The sequence below is a fragment of the Vulpes vulpes genome, chromosome 3, assembly GCF_048418805.1.
Source record: "Vulpes vulpes isolate BD-2025 chromosome 3, VulVul3, whole genome shotgun sequence".
Lineage (NCBI taxonomy): Eukaryota > Metazoa > Chordata > Mammalia > Carnivora > Canidae > Vulpes > Vulpes vulpes.
The window spans coordinates 143,323,617-143,349,117 of record NC_132782.1 but is presented as its reverse complement, the minus strand read 5'-3'; the positions used below and the strand labels follow the sequence as shown (position 1 = coordinate 143,349,117).

The 25,501-nt window shown below is 39.2% G+C and overlaps 1 protein-coding gene across 2 annotated transcripts in view; it reads left to right on the top strand.

Moving 5' to 3' along the window:
• The first annotated feature begins 206 nt into the window (after nt 1–206).
• PTGFR (prostaglandin F receptor) overlaps nt 207–25,501 on the top strand; it is a 43,740-nt gene continuing 18,445 nt past the window's right edge. Inside the window, exons 1-2 of one of the 2 annotated variants that reach the window (XM_072754788.1) lie at nt 207–329; nt 1,356–2,222. In XM_072754788.1, coding sequence (XP_072610889.1) covers nt 1,425–2,222 — 798 coding nt within the window. In that variant the 5' untranslated portion in view covers nt 207–329; nt 1,356–1,424. Of the gene's footprint in view, nt 330–680; nt 883–1,355; nt 2,223–25,501 lie in introns of those variants that run through there. The other variant, XM_026004768.2, reaches the window with a different exon arrangement.

Here is a 25,501-nt window from a genome sequence, read left to right as displayed (position 1 = left end):
GGACGGGGACCGGAACGGGGACCGGGACGGGGAGGGGGACGGGGAGGAGAGAGGGGCGGGGAGGGCGAGGGGGACGGGGACCGGGACCGGGAGGCGGACGGGGAGGGGGCCGAGGTCCCCCGCGCCCTGCCGCCCGCGCCCGCTGCAGCGCCGCCGGGGCCGAGCGACCGAGGAGCCGCGCGCGCCCGCAGCCTCCAGCTTCCGCGCGGGCGGACGGACGGACGGACGGACGGCGGGACGGCGGGGCTGGAGGGGGCCGGGCGCGCGATGGCCCTCGGAGCGGGCCGCCCTTCCCCGCCCGGGCCCTGGCGGCGGCCGGGGATGCGCAGGTAACGGCCCGGCGGCTGCCTCCGCACGGCGGCCTCGGGATGCTCCGCCCGGGGGGGGGGGGGGACCCTCCGGCGGCCGCCCCGGGGCGCAGCTGAGGCCGAGCGTGGCCCCACGTCCCGGGCAGACGCCCCTGGGGCCACCGGGGCGGGAGTGGGGCCGGCGGGCGGGGGCGCCCCGGGGGGAGGGACGCGGGCCCGCGGGGTGCAGTGGGGCCGGGAGGGGGGTCCCGGGGCTCCCCGGCGGGCTGCTCGGAGGAGGGGGCGCGGGCGGGGCGAGCGGGCGAGCACCCGGGGCCTCTTGGGCGCCCGCCGCGGCGGCTGGTGTCGGGGGAGCGCGGCCGCCGGGTCCCCGCCGCCGCCCGGGGCTCAGGTGGCCGCTGGCCCGCAGGAGCCGCAGAGACGCCGGCCTGGCCCGCGGGGTCCGGCCCGGGGTCTGCTGTAAGTTGAGCCACGGGGACGGCTCAGAGCGCCGGGGAAGCCCGCGGGGGCGTTTGCTGCCCCCTTGCCCCCTCCCGAAGCCCGGAGGGGGTTCCCTGGCCTGCCTGCCCGACAGGTAGTTCCCTCAAAGAGGACTGGGGCGGGGGGGGGGGGCAGGGGGAGGTCCAGGCCCTCCAAAGGCAAACGCAGAAACCGCAGAAGGTCACCTGGTTATTTGAAGAGACTTGTGCGCACTGAAAAACTTTTTAGGGTTTCCATCTGACCTTGTTGGTGACCCCATAAACTTCAGAAGCTTCCAGGTGTCTGTGAAATGTAGGGAGGGATGTGGGAGGCCCCCGTTTGCAGAGGGGCCCAGAGTGACCCCAAAGCAGGTGTGTGTGTGTGTGTGTGAGAGTTTGGGCAGCTTCTTTACCTTGAAAATGAAATGCGGAGCCGCAGGCAGCTGTGTGCTGCCCTGGTGTGATGCAACCTCGCCCGTGATAGGCCGGATACCCCCGATTCCCCCCACCGGGTGCTGGGGCACATCAGTCTTAAATGTCAGATGCGCAGTTATCCAGGGCTCACGGCTCCTCTGTCTTTGTGCTGCAGATGTCCGGACTGCAAGCCTGCTCGGTGCTGAGGGCGATGACTTGAGAGGGCAGCTCTGTCTCCACCACAATGTCTATGAACAGTTCCCAACAGCCAGTGTCTCCTGCAGCTGGGCTCCTTTCAAATACAACTTGCCAGACGGAAAACCGGCTCTCGGTATTTTTTTCAGTAATCTTCATGACAGTGGGCATCTTGTCAAACAGCCTTGCCATTGCTATTCTCATGAAGGCTTATCAGAGATTTAGACAGAAGTCCAAGGCGTCGTTTCTGCTTCTGGCCAGTGCCCTGGTAATCACAGACTTCTTTGGCCACCTCATCAATGGAGCTATAGCAGTCTTTGTGTATGCTTCTGATAAAGACTGGATCCGCTTTGACCAGTCCAACATCCTGTGCAGTATCTTTGGTATCTGCATGGTGTTCTCCGGTCTGTGCCCACTTTTTCTAGGCAGTGTGATGGCCATTGAGCGCTGTATTGGAGTCACCAAACCAATATTTCATTCTACGAAAATTACATCCAAACATGTGAAAATGATGTTGAGTGGAGTGTGCTTGTTTGCCATTTTCGTAGCTTTGCTCCCCATCCTTGGGCATCGAAACTATAAAATTCAAGCATCGAGGACCTGGTGTTTCTACAAAACAGAACACATCAAAGACTGGGAAGATAGGTTTTATCTTCTGCTCTTTTCTTTTCTGGGGCTCTTAGCCCTTGGCGTTTCATTCTTGTGCAATGCCATCACAGGAATCACACTTTTAAGAGTCAAATTTAAAAGTCAGCAGCACAGACAAGGCAGGTCTCATCATTTTGAAATGGTCATCCAGCTCCTGGCTATAATGTGTGTCTCCTGCATTTGCTGGAGTCCATTTCTGGTAAGAGCCTAACATTTTGACAATTTCTGCTTTCTTCCATTTTTTTTTTCCATGTGTAATACAAGGTTTGTTGTCTTTTTCAAAGTTGTTGGTCTTGATGGGCAACACTATTCAATCTTTTAAATACTGGAGTTTATTCCTACTCAGAACTTCCTTCGGCACCCAGCTCTGGCTCAGGATTAAGCTGTCTATGGTACCCATGCTTTGATTTTCCAACACTCCTCCTTGTGAAATGAAAGAGGACCTGGTGTTTCTACAAAACAGAACACATCAAAGACTGGGAAGATAGGTTTGAAAGAAATGTCTTGCTGAACAATTCTAACTATAGCGTAACCTGCTTGCAGAAGAGGATAAGGTGATTTTAATAGAGCAACATAGTTTTAATATGCTTAATAGAATTAGTTTCTAAAATGTGAAAAAAAAAAAAACGACCAACTATAATATAGTATTGGAATGGGCTCAACTAAGTCTTGGTAGAAAGTCTGTGTGAAAAGGCATATTAGCTCCTGGGTTTTTCTAAACGCACAATGCTGGGTCTTGGCTTGCAAAGGGAGGTGATGAGTTGAGATAGTTGGATAGTTGAGGTTGAATTCTATGGATAGGTTAGGTGAAGAAATCACTAGTTCACCAACCCAAGAACAATGCCAATACTTCACGGAGAGGTATGATTGATAGGAAAACCTTCCTTTTTCATCCCATTCCTTAAAAAAAAAAAATTTTTTTTTTGACGTAGCCAGTAGCTCTGTTTGACAGCTTGTTATTTTTATTGGGAAATGAAAGCTAAGGTTAAGGAATTAACAACAAACATAAGTCACTTATATTATCTTCTAGGTAGAAGACAAAATATTTATGATTTTTTTAAGTATGGCCTTAACTCCCTTCATCATTTGACTTTATGATGGAAAGAGTGACAACATGCCATGAAAGAGAGAAAGAATCCTCTATTCACAACTAGTGGTGGCAGAAAGATTATTTTCATTCCTTCTTCTGTACCAGTGAAGAAATTGGATAGACATAGTAATACAGGGGATCCACAGGTAAAGGTGAGGCAAAGTGGGGAGACAAAGGTAGATGGAACCCAGAGGTTGTGATCATACCTTGCCTGGTAGTATGAAGGTGCTTGCGACTGATGCAGTTTTCCTAGCCCCTCCAGCAGAGTCACTGTCCAAAAACTGTTGCCAGTGGAGTTTTATTTATTTATATATTTACTTATTTTAAAGATTTTATTTATTTGAGAAAGAGAGAGTGGGAAAGTATAAGCAGGGGGCACGGCAGAGGGAGAAGGAGAAGCACGCTTCCCGCTAAGCAAGGAGCCTGATGTGGGGCTCGATCCCAGGATCCTAGGATCACGACCTGAGCTGGAGGCAGATGCTTAACAGACTGAGCCACCCAGGTGCCCCACCAGTGGAGTTTTAATAAACAATCCTGATGATCCTGATGCATAAGAAAGTTGTGAGAGCCGCTGTTGCAGACAAATCCTGTGACAGCTGATTTTATTCTCCAAAAGGGTTTCCACTTTTTGAATATTTTCTTTATTCATATTATGTTCTCACAATTTGAATTTAGGTTCTGGAGTTGTTAAATCATTTAAATATTTCTTCCTGATATTCTGGAATTGGTCCTAGGAACCCAACCACAGGGAGGCCAGGTTGGGTCTGTCAATGGCAAGTCAACATTTTGAGGCCTGCTTGTTGTCATTTTAGGAGGCCTTAGGTGTAACCAAGCAGAGATCTGATCTGTGTTCATTGTCTGGTTATTTGAATCTGAGTAGCAGAGACCAATTCTATCAATACTTAGGAGTCACTTCAGCGTTCATTCTTGAAGAGTTTAATTTATGCCACTCAACAGAGGGAATTCCCTTTGAATGACCCTTTTTTTTTCCCTTAAACTTTGAATTAATCTAGCTTTTCAAAATAAAAAGTGACCGTGAGTAGCCCAGAAATCAACTGGGGGTTAGAAAGAGAAAATGAAGAAGGTGAGAAAAATGGAGATCGTAGGCCTGGAGAGAGCCTGAAATCAATGGAATAGTGAGAGGAGAGACAAGTGGTCTGGACAACTGAGGTATCACTGGTGCTTTCTTTGGTTTATGTTTGTTCTCAGTCACCTTTAAAATTCTGCTTCGTTCTAGCTTTTGATTGAGAAATAGGAGTGATAGGTTAACTGCTGTGAGACTGTGGAAGGTAGCAAGATTCCATGCTCATCATGGATATTTTGAATTTATGTTTTTCTCTTCCTGAGTTTTTGGTTTCCTTCTCTGTTAAAGTAGATATTACAGTTTAATCCATATTTTGAACATTTTTCTATTGGAAACATAATTTTATTTTTGTGAAACATTTTCTGAATTCTATGTTCTATTTATGAGTTATCAACACACCTATTACACCAGTGTATCAATCCTTCTAAAATGCTTTTTAGTGTGAGAATTATTTCTGTGTTCGATGCTCAGTTGATACACCACAGATACTTCTTGAGGGGTGATATTTTATTGGAAGCATTCTTTGCATTCCTGGTTTCTCTTGTGGACGCTTGGGTCTTCATAGCAAATTCTGACTAAAGGATTTACAGCTTTTGTGGTCCAGACACATGTGCCTTTGACATTAGGTTAAGGCCATCAGACAGCTCTAAATGGAACCCTTGTAAAGAAACTCAGGTTTGGGAATGCTGAATAACATCAAGCACTAGCATCTCATTTGAAACATGTCTCCTTTCCCCATTAAATGCTTAGGAAAAATTGCATAGATGTTAATGACTGAGCCATCACTCTCCACCTTATATTTTAAAAACTTCTTAGTTTTTAAACTACTTTAAACTTGATTTTAGCCTCTGAAATCAAGCTTCTGGATCCCCATGGTTGTACTATAACGCTGACAGCTTCTCCCAGTGCCCTACTTTACATTATGTATTTTCTTTCTATGATTGATGAGTATGAACTGTTGGATTTGTAACTTGGATGAACAACTGTGCACACTTTGACATGTTATCACTGTCATTTTCAAGCCTCAAACTGGAACACAGTTACAGGTGCACACACACGAAAGGTAGCAGGTGAATAATGCAGATGATAGTGGTTGTGCTTGGTGGGATTTATTGTATCAAAACTTATCAATCATGGCATAATTTCTGAAATTATTTAAATTTGTAGCTGATGACAAACGGAATATTTTATTAATTTTAGTGATTGAGTTCAACCAATACAAAAGGGAAGATGATCATGTTGTTTGATGTTTCATCTGTCTTTTTAATAGACTCTTTTTTCTTGATTAGTTTTAGGTTTACAGGGAAATGAGCGGCAAGCACGGAGTTCACGTTATGCCCTCTCATGTTCCCTCCGACGCCTTCATTAACCCTTATAATTTGTCACAAAATTCATGACCCAATACCAAATCATTCTTGTTGACTAAGGTCTGTCGTGTTTTACCATAGCGTTGTATGTTGTATGAGCTTTGATAAATGTATATTGACATGTGTCCATCATTGCAGTATCATACAGAATAATTTCATTGCCCTAAAAATCCCCTGTGGTGGATTTTTAATTTTTTTTTAATTTTTAAGATTTAATGTGTTATTTTTCCAAAGGAGGAAATGTATGTTTTCAGGAATTAAGATTTAGAAGAGTAGTACAAATATACTAGTTTAAGCTATAGCTCATTAAAATGTTAAAATTTAAACTTTTACAGTATCTGGATTTTTACAGTTTTAAGCATGGTGAACACATATAAGTTCATTTAATTATAGTCCTAACTGAAAAATACAGGAAACTACAATGGGCACTTTTTAGTTTACAATTTCATTTAGCAACAAATTAGTACAAAAATCTTTAAGAGTCAAATGACAATTAAAAAAAAGTATCTTCCCCGTGTCCTAGGTGAATCACTGTTCCTTAATAAGTAAATCTCGAAGACATTCTTTTGATGTTTCTAGGGTGAGAGGAAAAAATAACCTATTTACCAGCCTTTCAAGTAACATTTTCTTAATATTATTTTTGTCTTCATATAAGTAACGATTCTTTTTAATGTTCCGTTTCTAGAATACGTAAGCCTGAAAGGAACTTATTATTATTGCTATTCTTATTTCATCAGTTTGGCAGAGCAATAAATACTTTTCGACTGGTTGACTGTAACTTAGGTAGTATGAATGCCCAAAGATTGCAAATGATTGACCAGAATGTGGATTCTCAGTTTTGTAGGTAAGAGTTAATTAAGCAATTACTGAAACCCAAATGGTAATTTTTAATCTGTTCCCTAAGTCAGCAACTGTAGACACTATTAAACTTCAGCAATCTTTTACCAGAAGGACAGACATTTGTTTACTTTCCCTTCAGGGATAAAGGATTATTTTGATTTGGGAAAAGAGGAGCAAGTATATGAAAAGTAAATGGATTTCTTAGGTAAGTAAGTTTACCCCAGAAAAGTGTTCTCTTGCATATATAAAGTTTGAACTTGATTTCTTAAAGATTATTCACTCTTATGCTAGTGCTTCTAGCCAGTGTAGTTAAACATTTAGTCACTAAGATGTTTGTCAGCGATAAATAAAAACAGTTGGGTAGCTGATTGAAGTTTGACTGAATTACTAAAGGTATTGGCATCAGAATGAACCAGGTCTCAGAGGGCTTATCGCAAATGATGGGTGAGCTTTGCTCTCAGGGGAATTACCCTCAGCCAAAGGAAGCTGCCTTGACCATGGTGCTTGCTGCCTTTCTTTGGTCACTGGGTGTGTGGTGATGGGTGGCTTTGGAGACACAAAGCCCTTGCCCCGTTGCCTCGTTTGGAACATTTCTGAAGGGTTGTCCATGCTTCCGAGCTTGCTGAGGCCTTGCAACTGCACTCAGCCCTGCTCCTCCCTTTGCCAAGTCCTGCTTCCCTCACCACCTCGCACTCCCCCAGAACACTCCCTGCACGTAGATGTCTGTCTCCAAGTCTCTTTTCTTGCAGAGTCCAGCTTAGGGCAGTCTTTCAGAAGTCCAGTTGTTCCTGCATTATCAAAATATAAAGTATGTTGCAGATAGGTTTACAGTGTGACTTGACTAATATACTGAGCTATGCATAAGCCTTTGGAGTTGAGTTCCTTCGAGTTTATTTTCTCACTCCATGAAAGTGTATAAGATTGGTCCAGCAGAGGTCAATCAACTAAAAAAGACATTGCTAAGTTGAGAATTTTCATAAAAATCTGTTGCTTTAGATGTGTACAGTGGTGTGGAATACTTTTGGTATTTTAAGTTAATTTACTCTTGGCCAAACATGATTTCCTGTTTTTAAGGAGAAAGAGTTATAAAAATGCCCAGAGATACCATAGACATTGGGAGGGCACTTAAAAACATTTGCTTGAGTGATTCAAGAGTAAATGAATCAGAAACATGTGGATTAGATTTATACCCTCTTGGATATAAAAAATCTTCTGGCTTAATGTGTCTTGGGGTTTTTATTAAGCTCCAAAACATTTAAAGAACAATTCAAGATGTTAATGTGCCCAGAATCTCTCTAGGTTGCCAGTTTTAACGTTGTTTAGTCTTTTCCTTACAGGAGGTTCACAAAATACCTTCCATTTGTATTTGCTTCGGAAAGCATTTATAGCCACAGCGAATTTTACCTGGTATATCAATGGCATTTTTCTCTATTTACAGAAGACTTCATCCAATAGGAGAAAAACTGTCTGTTGATAGTTGCAAATATTGCTTTTTCAGGGCTTGTGTAAAATTTGTCATTCTGTCTATCCTCTGTCCTGAGTGTAAGGATGGTAATGCCACAGAGGAGTCGATGCAGTTGTGGCTTCATCCAGACGGGGAGGTTGTTTTTCTCACTCCTCCTTAGCTAATGAATCCTTAAAAAAAATTCAGATGGTGGAATGCCAAAATGGGGTGTCTGTGGTGTGATGGTGAAAGAGACAGAGACAATTGGATTGCATAAAAGGATTTATTTTAGCTTTTTTGTGCACAGTTTCAAATCAAGCCGTCTCTTAAGATACTGTGGTTGTGCAAGTACAGGCAGGAGGGATAGGGTCCCATCCCTACCACCTCTTGGCTGTGACATGGGATTACTCTAAGCCAACTTTGTATGTCTGTGACCTCATTATGATAGTACTACATAGAAGTACTATCAGAAAAAATGATATCACCTCCCTACCTCTCCTACCTCTCCTCCTACGGTGGTTGGCCCGGATTAAGTCTGAAATCCAAAAATCCTCAAAAAGTCTATTGCTTTTACTGCCACCCACCATCTCGATTAGACAAAAAAAATTATCTGTGTTTAGGTCAGGCGTTTTCCATGTTTTCCTCTATTAAGGAGGTTTGGTTGTAGTGGAGAGGAGCAGAGGGAGCGCACAGCTTCAGAAAACTTTTCTTGGACATTCCCACCTGAAGTTTCTGGTTACCTTTCCTTACTTCACTGTCTCACTGGAAGTAAAGACGTTGCCTGCTGATCTTTCGCATATTTTTTGAATTCAAATACTCTAATAATTTGTAATTATAATAACCCGTAAGGTATTAATTTATAAATTATTGGGATCGAGTTAAAATTAGCCCCAGATTATCGAGACTGTTACGTAAAAGGCATGTGCTTGTGCTGTGAGTAGTTCCAGGGAGTAAGAGGAAAAAGAGCTTGCAGCTTAGTAGAAATAAAGTTATCCTGCTGAGAGGTAAGAAAAGTCCTGTTTCTTCCACCTCCTGGCTATGTGACCTTAACCACTCTGTGCCTGTTTCCTCCTATGGGAGACAGGTATTGAAATGCTTCCTTGGGTTGTTGTGGGGACTAAATAAATTAATAAATGTAAATTAACATAGTGTCTGACATAGTGTCGTATGCTTCAGTTATTATACTGTTATTGTTATTGTTGCTGTTACTATTAAACACTACTGCTGCCAGACAATAACTTTGTCAATGAGACAATTGAAGGCACTTTGTAATTAGTTGTTAAATGAACGATGAATGCTACAGTATGTGGCTGTCTCTTGTGATTTGGTGGCCCACAAGTAATTATTTGTTTATACGTTTGACAGATATGTATTGAGCATCCTACCTGTTGTGCCAGGCAGTATTCTAGTTACTACAGTAACAATCTCTATGATTTAACCGTTCACAATATCTTTGCTGTAGGCAACGATACTCATAGAAGATGAGAAGAGAGGGCATGTGTAGGATATTGAAATATGAAGATATTTGATTATATTTCCTGTTATAGCAGAATAACAGGTATTCTGTTGCGAATATATGTGCATGAGATTATTTTTGATAATATACAAGTGAAAAATTTCTATAGTACATCATTTAGGAAGAAAAAGTACCGGAAATAAATATGATCCTAACTGAAGTGATATAAATTGTAAAAACCAAGGAGAGAGGAAATAATAATGTATATAATTCCTAGAGATATAAAAATGTACAAGTAAGAACCTTAGTGTTTGGGACAGACTTTGATGATGTCAGGGCACAGCAGGTTGTAATAAGTTAATATTAAAAGCTAGAAGAATTTTCAAGTAATGACACATGAGTAGCAGGAAAATTAAATCAGATAGTAATAATTTAATGATTCAAATAAGTCTTTTCTACTATCCATTGATAAGAAAAGTGTCTCCAGATATAAAATAGAAATACATGTAGGTGAAACGAAGCATTACAAAAAGTCACCAAGTCTTTGCAAGAATTTTCATTAATAAAATGTTGGAAACAACTGAAAATAGAAAAAAAAACCAATTACTATGAACTTTAATACTAGAAATAAAGAAAATAAAAAATATACTTATGCTTTAATGCACTTGTTAATTTACTCATTGATTTGCTCATTTGGCAGACTTCTGCTGAGCAGAACGTTGGGTGTCTCTCTCTCGGCGGACCTGAAGCAGGGACAGACTTGGCCTGGGAAAATATTTCTGAGGCACATACTCTAGGAATCATCTTTCTAACTTCTTCATTTTATCCGTGGTTTTTGCACTCTGTTCTCCAACCTCTAACTCATACTTTTCCTTCTCTTTCCAGTTTTATTTTACATTTAAATTTTTAAAATTTTCATTTCGAAACAGAGAAAGGGAGAAGGGCAGAGGGAGAGGGGGAGAGAGAGAATCTTAAGCAGGCTTCATGCGCAGGGCTCCATCCCACAACCCTGAGATCATAACCTGAGCCTAAATCAAAAGTGGATGCTTAACTGACTGAGACACCCAGGCACCCCCGCTTTTTCCACTTTTTTTTTTTTTAAGATTTTATTTATTTATTCAGGAGAGACACAGAGAGAGGCAGAGACACAGGCAGAAGGAGAAGCAGGCTCCCTGTGGGGAGCCCAATACAGGACTTGATCCTTGATCTCCAGGATCACACCCTGAGCTACAGGCAGACCTCAACCACTGAGCTACCCAGGGTGCCCCTCTTTCCACTTTTAATGTGGGATAAATTTAACTTTGCATTTTCCTGGCCTTGTCTGGGAGCAGGGCAAAGGGTTAATTGCTGGACTCATTGCTTTAGTAAATAGTGGAGGAACGTGGGCCCAAAGGTGCATTAGTAGGTACTAAATAACCTTGCTGTAGCAGCAGCAGCAACAGTAGTCGATGCTGTCATTGTGATTACATATTCCTTTATTTTGCTTCTTGCATTTATGTTCACGGCACAGGACCAGAAAACAAGACAAACAGAACCCAGATAAATGCCCAGGCTGGGCTGGGAGACAGAATGCAGGAGTCGGGAAGAGGAGCAGGGACAAGGAAGGAAGTGGAGGGCCGGGAAGCTGGGGGTGGGACTGGCAAGTGAGCAGAGGTGCCCGGGTCCCAGGAACTGCCCTGGGGAGGAAAGGCTCTTTCTATGTCCACGGGTGTCTTTTCCTTATTGAGGAATATTACAATTTGTCTATCATATCCTCTCAAGCTACTTTAAAAAAGGCAAAGAAAACTTTATTGTAAAAAAAGATACAGTACACTACAAATTAAAATTCAGAGAAAGATCTTCCAAATCCCTCTCTCTAGAGACTACAGCTATTAGCATTCCGAGCACATACTTTTACTCATCTGATGGGGAAAATATAATGGTTTAATTTCTTTGACTAACAGGATAAACTTTCTTTTTCTTGTGCAATTGGGCATGATCTTTTGTGTGAATATGTAGGTTTCTGTAAATGATTTTCAAGAACTCTTTGGATAACGAAGAACAGATAATGCTAATATATAAAAATAATGATAAAATCAGGTGTTATGAAAGCAGTTGTTTTTCCATGTTTACTGTTAGCCTTTTAATTTAGTATTTTAATTTATAAAAGTAGCGAATGAATCAGTAATTTTCTTTGTGGTGACTGCTTTCAGGTTAAGAAATACTTTTCTCAGGCTGAGATGATACTGATATTCATCTTTTTTTTCTAGCACTTCTGCTTTTTCATTCTTTGTATTTATATTTTTAATACATTTATGGTTTATTTTGTTTAGGTTGCAAATTAATAATATGAATTTTCTTTTGAATGGTGAGCTAGCTGTCCCAAGATAGCTGAATGATTTTTGTCTAACTCTTTAAAATTCTACCTTTATTTTGTATGAAATTGTTAAATGTGTTCGGCTCTTTCTGGACCCTTTATTTCACCCTACTGGTCTGTCTTTGCTTTATGTACGATTACCATCTTCACATTTTATTTACACGTGCGTTCAATTTATCAGTTACAATATAGAATGTTCCCTTTCATGACCATGATCTCCCATAATTGAAATCATTTCTTGAATAATAATTTACTTTTACTGTGATGAAATTCACATAACATAAAATTCACTATTTTAACCATTTTAAAGGGTACAATTCCATGACAGTTTCTTACATTCAGAATGTTGTGTAACCATCACCACGCTCTTGTCTAGAACATTTTCATCAACCTCAAGAGAAGCCCTGTGCCCATGAAGCAATCATTCCCCCATTCCCTGTTTCCCACTCCCTGAAGCCCCTGGCAGCCACTAGTCTGTCTTCATGGATTTGCCTATGTTGGATATTTCATATACATGGGATCTTAAAAATATGTGACCTTTTGTGTTTGGCTTCTTTCGCTTAATGTAGTGTTTTCAAGGTCGATGCATGTAGTGGCATGTATCAGTACATCATTCTTTTTTTGTGACCAAATAATATTCGTTTCTATGGATACACCACATTTTGTTTATCCATTCATTAGTTGATGGACATTTGGGTTGTTTCCACCTTTGGCTATTGTGACTTGTGCTGCCTTGAAGAGTTATATACAAGGTTTTGTTTCAACACTTGTTTTCAATTCTTTTGGGTACATAACTAGGAGTGAAATTTGCTGGGTCAAATGGTAATATTATGTCTAGCTTTTTGTGGTAACACCAAACTGTTTTCCAGGATGGCTACACCATTATATCTTCCAATCAGCAGTGTATGAGGGTTCCAATTATCTCTACATTTTTGCCAAAACTTATTTTTTTTTTGGAGACATTCTTTTTTTGTTTGTTTGTTTTTTATTATGGCTGTTTCAGTGGATATCCAGTGGTAGGCAGCTCATTATAGTTTTGATTTGTATTTCCTTTCTGACTAATGATGTTGAACATTTTTGTATTTTTGGGGAAACTATTTCGTGCATATTTTAGTGTTTAAAAAAGTTACGTGGATCTATAATTTCCTTCTTTTATTGTATCCTGTTTTTAATATTAGAATTATACTAGTTTAAAAAACAATAGGGAAATTCTGTCTCTACGTACTGGAGTAATTTAAGTAACTCTGATGTTAGCTGTTGTGTGATGACTTGGTATCATTTCAGTGTTTTTTGATAGAGTTTGAGGGTTTTTTTTCCCTTTTTTTTCTTTCAAGATTTTATTTAAATCTGGGTTAGTTTACATATTGTAGTATTAGTTTCAGGGGTAGAATTTAGTGATTCATCAGTTGCATACAATACCCAGTGCTCATTACATCAAATCCACATGAGTGAAATCATATGGTGTTTGTGTTTCTCTGACTTATTTCGCTTAGTATTATGCTAAGCGAAAGTTAGCATCAGTTCCACCTACGTTATTGCAAATGGCAAGATTTCATTCTTTTTGATGGCTGAGTAATATTCTACTATGTATATAAATTATGTATATATATAAAATTATATATATACATATGTATATATATGCACATCACATCTTCTTTATCCATTCATCAGTTGATGGACATTTGGGCTTTTTCCATCTTTTGGCTATTGTGGATAGCACTGCTATAAACACTGGGCTGCATGTGCCTCAGGGGTTTTTTTCTGATTTTTTTTTTTGGTTTGAGTTTTCTACTTTGTCATGAAGACAACATTGGTATCTTTTAGCATAATTTAATCAATTTCATTGAGAGTATGAATTTAGTAGCAAATTTTTGTACCAAGAATTTTTTATAAGTGAAGTTATTCTTATCTATTAATTTGTTTTTGTACATTATACATTTATATGTGTTTATTTTACTAATATTTTACATAATATTTATTTTTGTTTTTAAATTTGGCTTTTCAGAAGGTTTAAGAGTTTAAAAATTTCTTATATTAACTTGTAAATCTTACTGTTTTCAAATTAGTTAATTTCTTATTATCAGATTTTATAAATATGTCATGGGCATTTGAAAAGAATCTATATTTTTTTAAGTGATAAATTTCAATAAATAGATATTAAATCAGGATTATTACTTGCAGATCCTATTTTCTTAGGCAATTGTTATTATAATAATAATAACTTTGAATATTCTGGATTTTGTTATGAATTTACTATTATTGATACAGTCTAAGAAACTTTTAGTGCCATTCTTTTTTTTTTTTTAAGATTTTATTTATTCATGAGAGACAGAGAGAGAGAGGGAGAGACACAGGCAGAGGGAGAAGCAGGCTCCATGCAGAGAGCCTGACGTGGGACTCGATCCCGGGTCTCCAGGATCACACCCTGGGATGAAGGCGGCGCTGAACCGCTGAGCCACCCGGGCTGTCCTAGTGCCATTCTTATGAATACGTTATAGCATCATCATAGCATTCAAACAGAACAAGAATTTTTCCCCTCTGTCTCTTATGTCCCTATACCTCCTGGTTGGGCTCCAGAATTCTGACATTGAAAAGAAAATAAGGTGGTTGTTCTTATTTTCCGTTCCCTATATTCTGATAGATGCTTTAGTTTTGCTGATTTAGGAATATGAAGTTAAATCAGAAGGAAGTCAATGATTGGGAGAACATGGTTAAATTTGCAGTTTAGAAAGCAAGTTGATTCTGATTAGTCCCAGGAATTTGCTCTTGACGACCCTGGACATCAGCACCTGTAACTGGCCTATCCTTCATCCAGCTCTGCCTGAGGTCTTGGTTTAGAATTGCCCAAGACCTGTGTACTAGGAAGATAGTCCTGAGACTATTCCTCCAACCTAGCATGTTCTTTGGGTCTGTTGACATTACAAATGCACTTTTTGGAGAAAAGCTGGACTAGAACTGCATCTAGAAAGAAATAACTTTGTGAATGCCTTCTTACTCCTCATTTCCTACCGTGAAAGCTTATTTCCAAATTGCTTATTTCCAATAGCAACAGACATCTTTATCATTACGTAGTGCATGGAGAATTCGTTTTTGATGTAGTTTAATCTTTATGTGCTTCTATAACTACATATTTTTGCAACTGAAAATTCCAATATTTCTCTTGTACATTATTTCTGAATAAAAAAACTACCTAATGTATCCAAGAATTTTTAAAAATCCCAGAGTTTTTATAAACTTTGATAGCATGAGGTGGTTTTGAAACAATTGTAGGTTGTGTGGTGATTCTTTTCTCTACCGAAAAGTCCAAAGACAGCTAAGGCAGACTCTTTGTTATTTCAAAGGAATATAAAGAATTGCTGGGGAAAAAAAGAGAGAAAATACATACCAAGCAGTTCTAAATGAGATCTTTGGTTTTTTTAGTTCATCCCTCAAAGTTTATATAGCAGGCTGGTCTATGGATATGGGTGCTGAAGTCAGTTTGCTAAATGCTCTCCTGGATGGTGGCAAATCCGGCAGTCTGTCTAGGAATAATTTCCTCTGTGTGCTATTGACCTTCTACTAATTGCATGCTTTAGGTTTATCTGTATAAGCTAAATGGCAGTAATACAAAGCCATTCTGTTTATTTAGATAGTTTTAGATCGATGTGGATTTCCACATGGTCGATTTAGCACGCCATGTATACTTGGCTGTAAAGATGAATGGCTATTGGCGCCCTTGTCTCTAATACCTACCTTGCGTGTGAATTGACATTAAGATGTAGCCACAGTGTTAGTGCTATCCTTCTCTTGAATTTCTTGGTTTGTTTATTTATTTATTTTTTAAATTTTTATTTATTTATGATAGTCACACACACACACACACAGAGAGAGAGAGAGAGAGAGAGAGGCAGAGACATAGGGAGAAGCAGGCTCCATGCACCGGGAGCCCGACGTGGGATTCGATCCCGGGTCTCCAGGATCGCGCCCTGGGCCAAAGGCAGGCACTAAACCGCTGCGCCACCCAGGGATCCCCTTGGTTTGTTTATATGGTTGCTAAAATCGCAAGTTCAAATCAGTTAAGCTCACCCAGAGATTATTTATCTGCTAAACAATATAAAGAGACAGTCAAGCAATCAATTAAAAATCATGCATCACCATGATTTCTGAGTGATGCCCTGTATATTCAGGTACTGAGCAAAATAATAGAACCCAGAGTCCTGAGGAATTTCTGTTCTCCTCCTCCTCTACTCCCATCTCTAGTCAGGCCGAAACACTAAACAATGTTTTAGCTTGAAAGATGGAGATCTCTGTTTTGGAATTAACTTCATTTTCCCTGTCTACTGAAGGCTACTCTTTGTGGTGGGTGGAGGGAGAAACCCAGCTTTAGGCATTCCTCCTCAGTGACCCACCCAGCCTGAAGAGGGGAAGGAGGGGTGAATGTGCTGTGGCTTTCATAATAGGTAAATACTTTCATTAAATAATGTTTATAATCAGAGTCAGAATTCTCACATATGAATGCTGATTGAGTAACCTGAGTATTTTTCATTTCAAACTTGCTTGAAGAAAGGCTGTTTCATGAATGAAATGCCAAAGTTATATAGTTTAGCGTGAAGTGTAGTCAATGTGTATATGCCTGGTGGCTAAAAATCATCTCTGTAAGAATATGTTCCTATAGTACATTATGCTGATTCAAGTCAGATTTCTTTTTATTAGAGCAATTATAATTCTGAAATTCTTTATTTTGTTTACATTTGTAATAATTTTCTCCATAAAACCTGTTCTGATTATTCTAGTCCACTTATCTCTCTATGGATAAAATATAATATCTAATTCTATATAATCATAAAATTCACACTGTTTTGTGATTGTCTAATCTCTTAAATAGATAGGGAGCTCTTTAGTGACAGAGTCAATGTCATATGTTTCTGCTCTGTTTCTTATAATGTCTGGTATATTTCTTGGAAGGGTTCAAGGAAAATGCAGCTCATCTTTAGAATTCTTTAATCATAAATGAAATTAGTGATGAAACAACATCTTTATAGCTATGGTTATTAAATACATATGAATGTCACATAAGGATTTTATTTTTTAAGTGTAATTTTTTGGAAAAAAAGTAAGTTTTTGAAATACAGCTATAAAACTAATAGTGATGATCATTTTAAATGTAAAGTTCATTCTTGCTTAGAAATTTTGTTTTGTAGTGTAAGGATTAATTAACTTGAAAACTTCATCTATAACTCCTACCACATGCCAGGCATAATGCTCTCAGCATTCTCTATGCTCTCAGCATTCAATATTAACCCGTTGAATCCTTATTATCCTTTGGGTTGTTTTTTTTCTCAGACATGACTCTGCATGTGCAGTGGGTTTGCCCAAAGGATGCAATCATAGAGGGCTTGCTGTACTTGCATTTAGCATCAAGAGCAGTTACACAACTTCTTGGTCGTGCATTGTAACTGAAATTTTAGTTAAAATTAAAGTGTCTTCAGATTTAAGTTAAGATTCATGAAAAAGAGCTTTCATAGGAAGACAGTTCAAAGACAATGGGCTGATTGGGATTTGTGGAGAAGGATGAGCATGATTAAAGGAGGATTGTTTTTGTACTCTTATTATTGTACTGACACAAGCCTGATTGAAAGTAAATCTTTGAACAAATTTGCTAAAAAGGCTGCCTTCAAAAAAATTTTTTTTCCTTCTCTTCTCCCTTCTAAAGCATTGACAATCTCCTTAGTCTCCTACCTTCCCCTGTCTCCAGCCTAGAGGGGTTCTAATTTATCTGTGTAAATTTAAAATTCCAAGCTGAAACAAATATGGCAGCTTTTTAAGTTGCTATTTTTTTAAGATTTTTTTTTAATTTATTGATTAGAGACAGACAGAGAGAGAGAGGCAGAGACACAGCCAGAGGGAGAAGCAGGCTCCATGCAGGGAGCCCGATGTGGGACTAGGATCATGCCCTGGGCTGAAGGTGGCGCTAAACCTCTAAGCCACCGGGGCTCCCCTTAAGTTGCTATTGAGTAGGAAAAATAACCTGGATTTTGGCAGAACCTTTTTACTCTTTGAGAAGTGTTCTTTTTCTTCTCTTCTGTCATTGAAAGGTTAAAGCCTCTTCCAGGAGAGAGGTCTTTGCTGAATGTTTGAGGGACCAGTGAGACTTTGATTAAAACCAGAGGGTGCCATGAGGATTACAACAAAACAAACTTTTATGTTGAAAATATGTTCGTATTTCACTGAACAGCCTGTTTATTCCAAATGTCTTGCAAAATCTGATGGTTTGGGTATCAGGACACTACTCTTTGCAACCATACCCAGGCATGTTTGTAGTTGGTGGATGCCATAGTTCCTAATTTTTAAAGAGAGCAAAAGATATGGCCTTAGTGAGAATTTGCTATGAAAAGGCAATTAATTAAAACACATCTATAAATATAACATGTTTAGAAATGCTCGTTGATTTATTCAGTACATATTTTTCTTAGTGCCTTCCAAGTGTCAGACACTGTTCTGGGTGCTAGGCTATGATGCTGGACAAGACAGGCAATATTCCCTCTCTTATGAATGTTACATTCCTTTACAGTGGTGGTTGTGAAGGCCTAGGGGCTCCTTGGAGAGACAGAGAGGGAGATAATAAGTAAAGAAATTAATGGGATGATTTCAAATGGTGAGTCCTGTCACTGAGGGTGGGGCTAGGACTCTTAGATTGGATGGTCAAGGAAGGCCTCATTATGAGGTTAGCCTTGGGTGACAAAAAGGAGGCAGCCATGGGGAGATATGTGGGCAGAGTGGTCAGGTGAGGGAACAGCCAGCACAAAAACCCAGTGGTGGGGTTGAGCTGTTGTAATAAGGGACAAAACAAAGGCCATTACCGGGAGCAAGGGAGTGCTGGTGAAAGTGGTAGGATTTGAGGTTGGAGAGGGAAGTGGGGCCAGATTGTCTTACGGGTCATGGTGGCTTGGGGTTGAAATCCATTTGGAAACCTTTGGAGAGTTTCTTAATGAGGGAAAGACATGATCTGATACATGGTTTATTTTTTTTTATTTTTTTTTTAATTTTTATTTATTTATGATAGTCACAGAGAGATAGAGAGAGGCAGAGACACAGGCAGAGGGAGAAGCAGGCTCCATGCACTGGGAGCCCGATGTGGGATTCGATCCCGGGTCTCCAGGATCGCGCCCTGGGCCAAAGGCAGGCGCCAAACCGCTGCGCCACCCAGGGATCCCTGATACATGGTTTAAAAAGATCTCTTGGGCTGCCAGATAAAAGAAGGGATTGCCGTGGAGAAGAACTATAGCAGAAGGACGTTTGTTTGAAATTTCATTTGATGCATGAGTAATGAATTAAGTATTTTTCTAGAATTTATATTGGGAAGTAAAGCAAATAATAAATCACTATTAAATAAAAATTAGCTTGTGAGTAACAAAGGAAACACTTTCAAAGTGATTCTCCTTTAGGCTTGGAGTATAATTATAAAAGAAACATTTAATTACACCTTATCTATTCTACTTGATTAATAATTTCAGTGTATCTTCTCTGTTGGCTGAGTGAAGGGCGCTTTGATGGGCATTAGTTTGGCTGAGAATATGCAATTATCCATCTGCGTTTTGCTCAAGAGATGAAGTTATTTGTCCCTCTTTTAATTCTTTTTAATTATCATTAACTTTTTGGCTCTGGTTTTGCATAGCATTACATACACATGCACACAAAATTAGGTAATTTCATGTTTTGGTTACAAATGGCTTTCTGCTTCTTGACTCTCGAGAAATCAGCTTTGAAATGCCCTAATAATTATTTTAATACAACAGAGAAATGTTCAGTCATCCCTGCATATAGGATTATGATATGAAGGGTACATATGTACATGCACTTATAGGAAAGTGTGTATTACATGCCAGCTGGATCATGGACCAGGAGTTTATATAGCCCTTGTCTGGGATTTATTTAAGGTTTGACTTTGGAATAAAAGCCTTTTTTTTTTCTATTGATTTTAATACCACAGTTTCCAATATTTAAACTGTGTCAGATACGGACAGGATATATAATTTTATTTTGCAGAGCTTTCCTATAGGGTCCTAAAATAGTTTAAACCTTGAGTACCCCACAGAAGTGAATCTCTCTGGGCAGAGAAAGACAGCTGGCCCCAACCTAACAAACCTCAGCAAATTCTGATTTAAGAAGAGGCAGCGCTTTTCTGAGTCAGGGTGCTTAACTATTCTCTACCTTGTGTTATTGGAAAGAAAGGATCAGTATTTGTTCCCAGTTGAATGGCATCATTAGGACCTTGCTAGGATTCCCTAACTTGGAGAACTGGTGGAGTTTTCAACCTCAGTGGTGCATTCACCGACCAGATATTTAGCAGGCACCTATTATATGCAAAGATATCTCAATTTATGTTGTCTTTATCAATGAGCATCTTCTTTGGTGTTGACTCCACAACTCTACTGAATCTCCTTAGCCTACCCTTGAATCTCCACTTCCAATTAGGTGAGCTCCTACAGCCTATTGTAGTATGCAGACATTTCTCATTATCTGAGCTTGGACAGACTAGCCACATGTCCTTTGGAAAATTACTAAGAATCTTTGTGAGCCTTAATTTTAACTTCTGTAAAATATGAATAATGATACTGACTACATCACTGATTTAATCAAGCAACATAAGTCTTCCCATGATACCTGGTAAGCATCCCATAAAAAGTTCTGTGTGATGGTTATTATTACTGTTATGACCATTATTCCATTTGGTACCATTATAAAACCCAGTGGCAATTTGAAAACCATTTATTGAGTGCTTAGCCTCGGCATTTGCGCATGTGCTACACGCATATATAAACATGACTAAAATGGGATCTTCACTTCAAAGGAATTCGTAGTTTACTTGGGGAGGCATGAGCAGAACCAGCTCTATTGCAAAAGAACTAGTGTGAGCAAGTGCCCATGGCCTTCCAAGGCACAGCCTTGCTGAGAAGCGTCATCTGTGTTTAGTTTCCACCAAGAGAGGAAGGGTAGTGAATTCTTGACTGAAGCTCCCTTGAGTTCAGGTTCATTGTGGTCTCTGGTGGTCCTTGGGTTTAGTGAAATAGGCTCTTACCCCCCAGTTGTGAGACTGAGTTCTCTCCTAGGAATGTAATTTTTTGTCTTTTGATTTAATTGTTGACTTATAAACTTTCTGGTTTCTTTTCTTCCTTGGGTGAAATGACCTCATCTTTTTCCTTACTGATTTCTTTTCCATAGACTTGTAGTAAATGCCATTTTAGGTTTATACCTCTTCTTTTCTTTTCATGATCTGCTTCTTAATATGAATGTGTTTAATAAGGTCAGTGCTCCTCTAAGATGCCAACCAGACACTGTTTCACCTTCTGGGATTTTGGGCCTTTACCTTCAGGGCTGGAGGAGTCTTGGCCCTTCTATCTTTCCCTGGTTAATCCAACCAGGGAAATCTGAAGGCTAGTTAATCCCGTTTTCTTTATCAAATCACTTACCTGAATGCAGAGCCTAACCTCTTGTTGATTACATGCGTTTATTACCTCTCATTTACTTCTGAGAAAAGTCGGGGGTTTTTTGTTTGTTTTGTTTTTTTAAGTGAGGCCATTTTTTGTGGTATTATCTGCAAAATCTCTTAAGAGTACAACCATGGAGGAAAGGCTTGGCTTTCTGGTATTGCAAATAATACCACAGAACTTGGTAATTTGATGGAAAAAATAACAGAATTAATACTGGAAAGAAGGAAGTGGAATTGGAGCCACAGTTTTATAGTATGCAAGGAAGAAATTTCATGAGTTTTTACTGATAGTCTCCTAAGGAGAACAGTCTTGGTATTTTTGGTGGTTATTTTCAGACCTGCTCATAGGATCGCTTAGACCTTTCTTGGTGATGTGAATGGATCATTGTGCAATTTGTGACGATTTGCCTTCAGTGTGGATTGATCATGGTTAAGGTATACAGAGGGTGTCTCCATTGCTTACCTTGATTATGTTTACAATGTGACAATAATTTGACCTCTTAAGCTGTTTTTTATATTGAATATATATCGTGCTCTGGTGGATTTTGTAAAGGTCCTTATTAAGTATGTTGTGCATTAATCGTTATCTTTTGATTACCCCTGGGATCTGCAAATCAAATTCCATGAGGGATCTTTGACCTCGTCATTTCATAACCTTGACGTTTAACTTTGTCATTTCATAACTTGAAGGCAGGTAATGGCAAGGTCCCTCACATTCTCATTCTTGGAACAACTGAGTTCATGCAGAGAGATGGAATCTACAAAAACTACTGCACTTTTTTTTTTGTTCTGTCTCCTCAGGCGGGAAAGGATGGTTAGATGCAGACCACGTGAGCTAATTCCCTCTTTTGCTTTTCCATTCTCCAGGCTTACAGACACGTCCTTCTCCTTTCCAGGGCAGCTGGGTTTTTGCTGCCTGCAATCTTTCCAGTAAACCACCCTGCCTCCTTCATCTAATTCTGCTCTGTTCCCTCTTTCCTGACTATAGGAGAAATAATTGAGAGAAAAACCTCAGAGAAGGTAGAGGCCTGAAGTTTGTCTTCCCAGGCAATTCAGAGAGGGAAATATAATAATCACTTAATTAACAATTACAAGGTACAAGGCTGAACTGCTTATTTATTGCCTGTGCCATTTTGATTGAGTGGTGCCAATGTTCTAAGCATTTTGAATATCACCATTGTTATGGTCTATTTTTATTAGCAAAGTAATATGTGCTTGTTATATTAAATTTGAAAAATATAGAAAAAGACACAATTAAAAATGTAAGCCCCTCTAAAGGTCTTGTTTATTTTTAATTCCTAGACCCTTTATCATTTCTATGCTGTTTTGAATGGTATTTTTAATTATGTCCTCTAGTTGGTCGTGTTAATTAGGGAAGTGTCTGATTTATCCAGGTGCATATATTCAGCAACTTGCTCAACTCTTTTATTGGTTTTAATCATTAATTAATTCTAATCATTTCTAGCTTAACAAAAGTGTATCTCTTTTCTTGTAATTCTTATATACCTCATTTTTTCCTCATAGCATTAGCCAGGAATTGCCATATAATGTTAAACAGTGGTAGTCATGATGGGTGTCCGTGTCCTGTTCCAGATCTTAAAATGTATCTATATTTTCTCCATTAAGTATAATGGAAATATAGGTGTAATGGCTGTTGTAGATTTCTAACTATGAATTTTACTATTTTCCTAATTTTAAGTCCTTCATAAGTACTGTTTTGGCTTTCTTTTACTACATAACAAATTCCAATAAACTGAGCAGCTTGAAACAGCACCCACTTCAAAATGTCATAGTTGTGTAGGTCAGAAGTCTAGGTGGGTTCAGCTGGGTTCTCTGCTCAGGGAACTGAAAGCAAAGGACAAGCAAGGTTGGGCTCTTACCTGCAAGTTTGGGAGAAGAATCCACTTCAAAGTTCACTCAGGTTGTTGGCAGAACCCAGCAGCTGCAGATCCCCTTTTCCTGGCTGGCTGGCAGCTGGCAGCTGCTCTCTGGCTTCTCGTGCTATGAGCTGGAGAAAGTTCTCTGCTATTAAAGGAGCTCATGTGATTATATTAGGCCCACTTGGATAACCTCACTGTGTCATCTGTGTCATGTAACATAATCATGGGAGTTACGACTCATAATAACAGGTTCCAGGGATTAGGAGCATTGCCCCCAGGGACTGGGCCATTTTTAAGAGGCCATTTTAGATTTTTTTTTTTTTTTTTGACCTAGGTGCATACCCAGCCTCTGTTAAGTACTGTTACATTTTTGCTTATATTTCCATGCTTTTCTCAAAGCACACACATTACATATTAGAGAGACTGTATTAAGAGTATGACTTTAGGAGCCAGATTACCCTTACTAACGATTTGACCTTGGATAAGTTAATCAATTTTCTTTTGTCTCTTTTTTTTTAATCATTGGAAATGGGAATATTGGTAGTACCTATCTCAGAAGGTACACAGTAATAATGCAATCAGTTGTAGCTGTTGTGATAATTATTATATTCGTCAAACTGAAATGCTATTATTTTGCAATCTTTATTTTCTAAACTATAACATAAATATTTTATCTTATCTGTAAGCATTCTTAGGCAACGTCATTTTAATGGCCACAAGCTACTCCATTGTGTACGTATACTAGAACCAATTTTGTTGGGATTTGCTTCTGTTTTTTCTGTTTTATAAGCAACACTGAGATGAAAATCCTGTGGGTTTTTGCACACTATTTCTATTTACTTGATTAGAATAGTTTCATGGACATGAAATCAGTACTTTCAAGGGGAGCTACCTTATGAAGGCTTGTGAGATATTTTTGCCACATTGCCTTGCAAAAAGATTGAACTAGGCTGTACATTTCCTTCTCTTTCCCTTCCAAGAGTTTCACTTATTTTTTAAATTATGGAATAATATTGTGGGAGAGTGAGTCCAAATGGTAAGTCCCTTATAGCAGTGGAAGGAGGAGAAATAGTTCAATTCAAAGCTCACGGGGGTGGGGGGGTGGGGCGGGGATGGTCACTATTAGAAGAAGTCAGAGTTGGAGAACAGGTTTTGGGGAAGAGGAGAATGTGAAAGACAAGTATAAGTACCTTTGGACTAACAAGGAAATAGGGATTCCAGAAGTTGAAACTCTATATAGCATTCAGATGTGACATAAAGTTCAATATAGAAAACAAATTTTTTTTGGTACGGATTACTAATATTGCAGCAGAATTTTAATTTTTTTGTGTTAAAAAATTGTGGCACACTATTTTAAATTTGCTTACTCAGTAAGTAGACTATATTATTATGCTGAGCTATATTCTGTACTCTAAAGGATAACTTACAAATGAGTGCTATTTCAAAAGTTTGTAAATCGGGGACTGTCTGTCTGCATGCCATTGTTTTATTTTTTATTTTAATTTTTTTAATTTTTTAAATTTATTATTATTATTTTTCTTGCATGCCATTGTTTTAAAAAGATCCAGACGGCTTTCATTCATTTGTTCCATTTATTTCATTCATGGTAATTCATTAGTTCGCATACTGTCCTGATGCACTCCTAACTCTTGAGAACTGTAAAGCTAGGGTATCTAAAAGTGGCCTACAATGCAGCAAAAGTATCAGTGCCAGATTTCTGAAGAGAAAATCTCAGCAACACTTCCGGCACACAGAAACGTAGTTGTCACTGACAGCATATTAAGCAGTGGTTAAGGTTGCTTAATGTTGGTGATGCCTTTTTGCTGCTGGTATATAATCAGCTGCTCATTAGTAGAGAATCATATAACTTGATGTGGGTACTTATTCAAGGCTAGTAAGAACTTTCTCATCTCCGTACGTGTCCCTTTCAACTCCCACCCCACTCACACCACATTCAGCAACTGCACACACCCAAATCTGGTTGATTTAGTTTGTCCCAGAACGTACTGGAGCAGGGTTACTCCATCTGCCTCTAAGAAAATGAAGAAAAGGATAAATGCGTACTATCTGTAGCATTGGGCTTTTCCTGAAGTGACTCCAGAACCAGAAAATCCTAATAATAACCACTATAGTAATGACAACTATAATAATTATGGTACTGTTCATAAGCAAATACTAGATATAATTTTTTAGGAACTTATTATGTACTTGACACAATACTGAGGGTTTAAGCACATTATTTTACTTAATCTTTTTCACTTCTACAATTGTTTTAAGTTCCCATTTTACTGATGAGGAAGCTAAGGCACAGAGAGATTAAGGAATTTGCTCAAGGTCACATTGCCAGAAAGTAATAGAACCATGTTTTAAACCCAAGACTCTGACTCCAAAAATCTATATTTCTTTAGAAAATACAAAAATAAAAATTTTATTTTTAATTTTTTAATTTTTAGCTTTAACATTTAAAAAATAATTTTGGATGTACTGAAGAG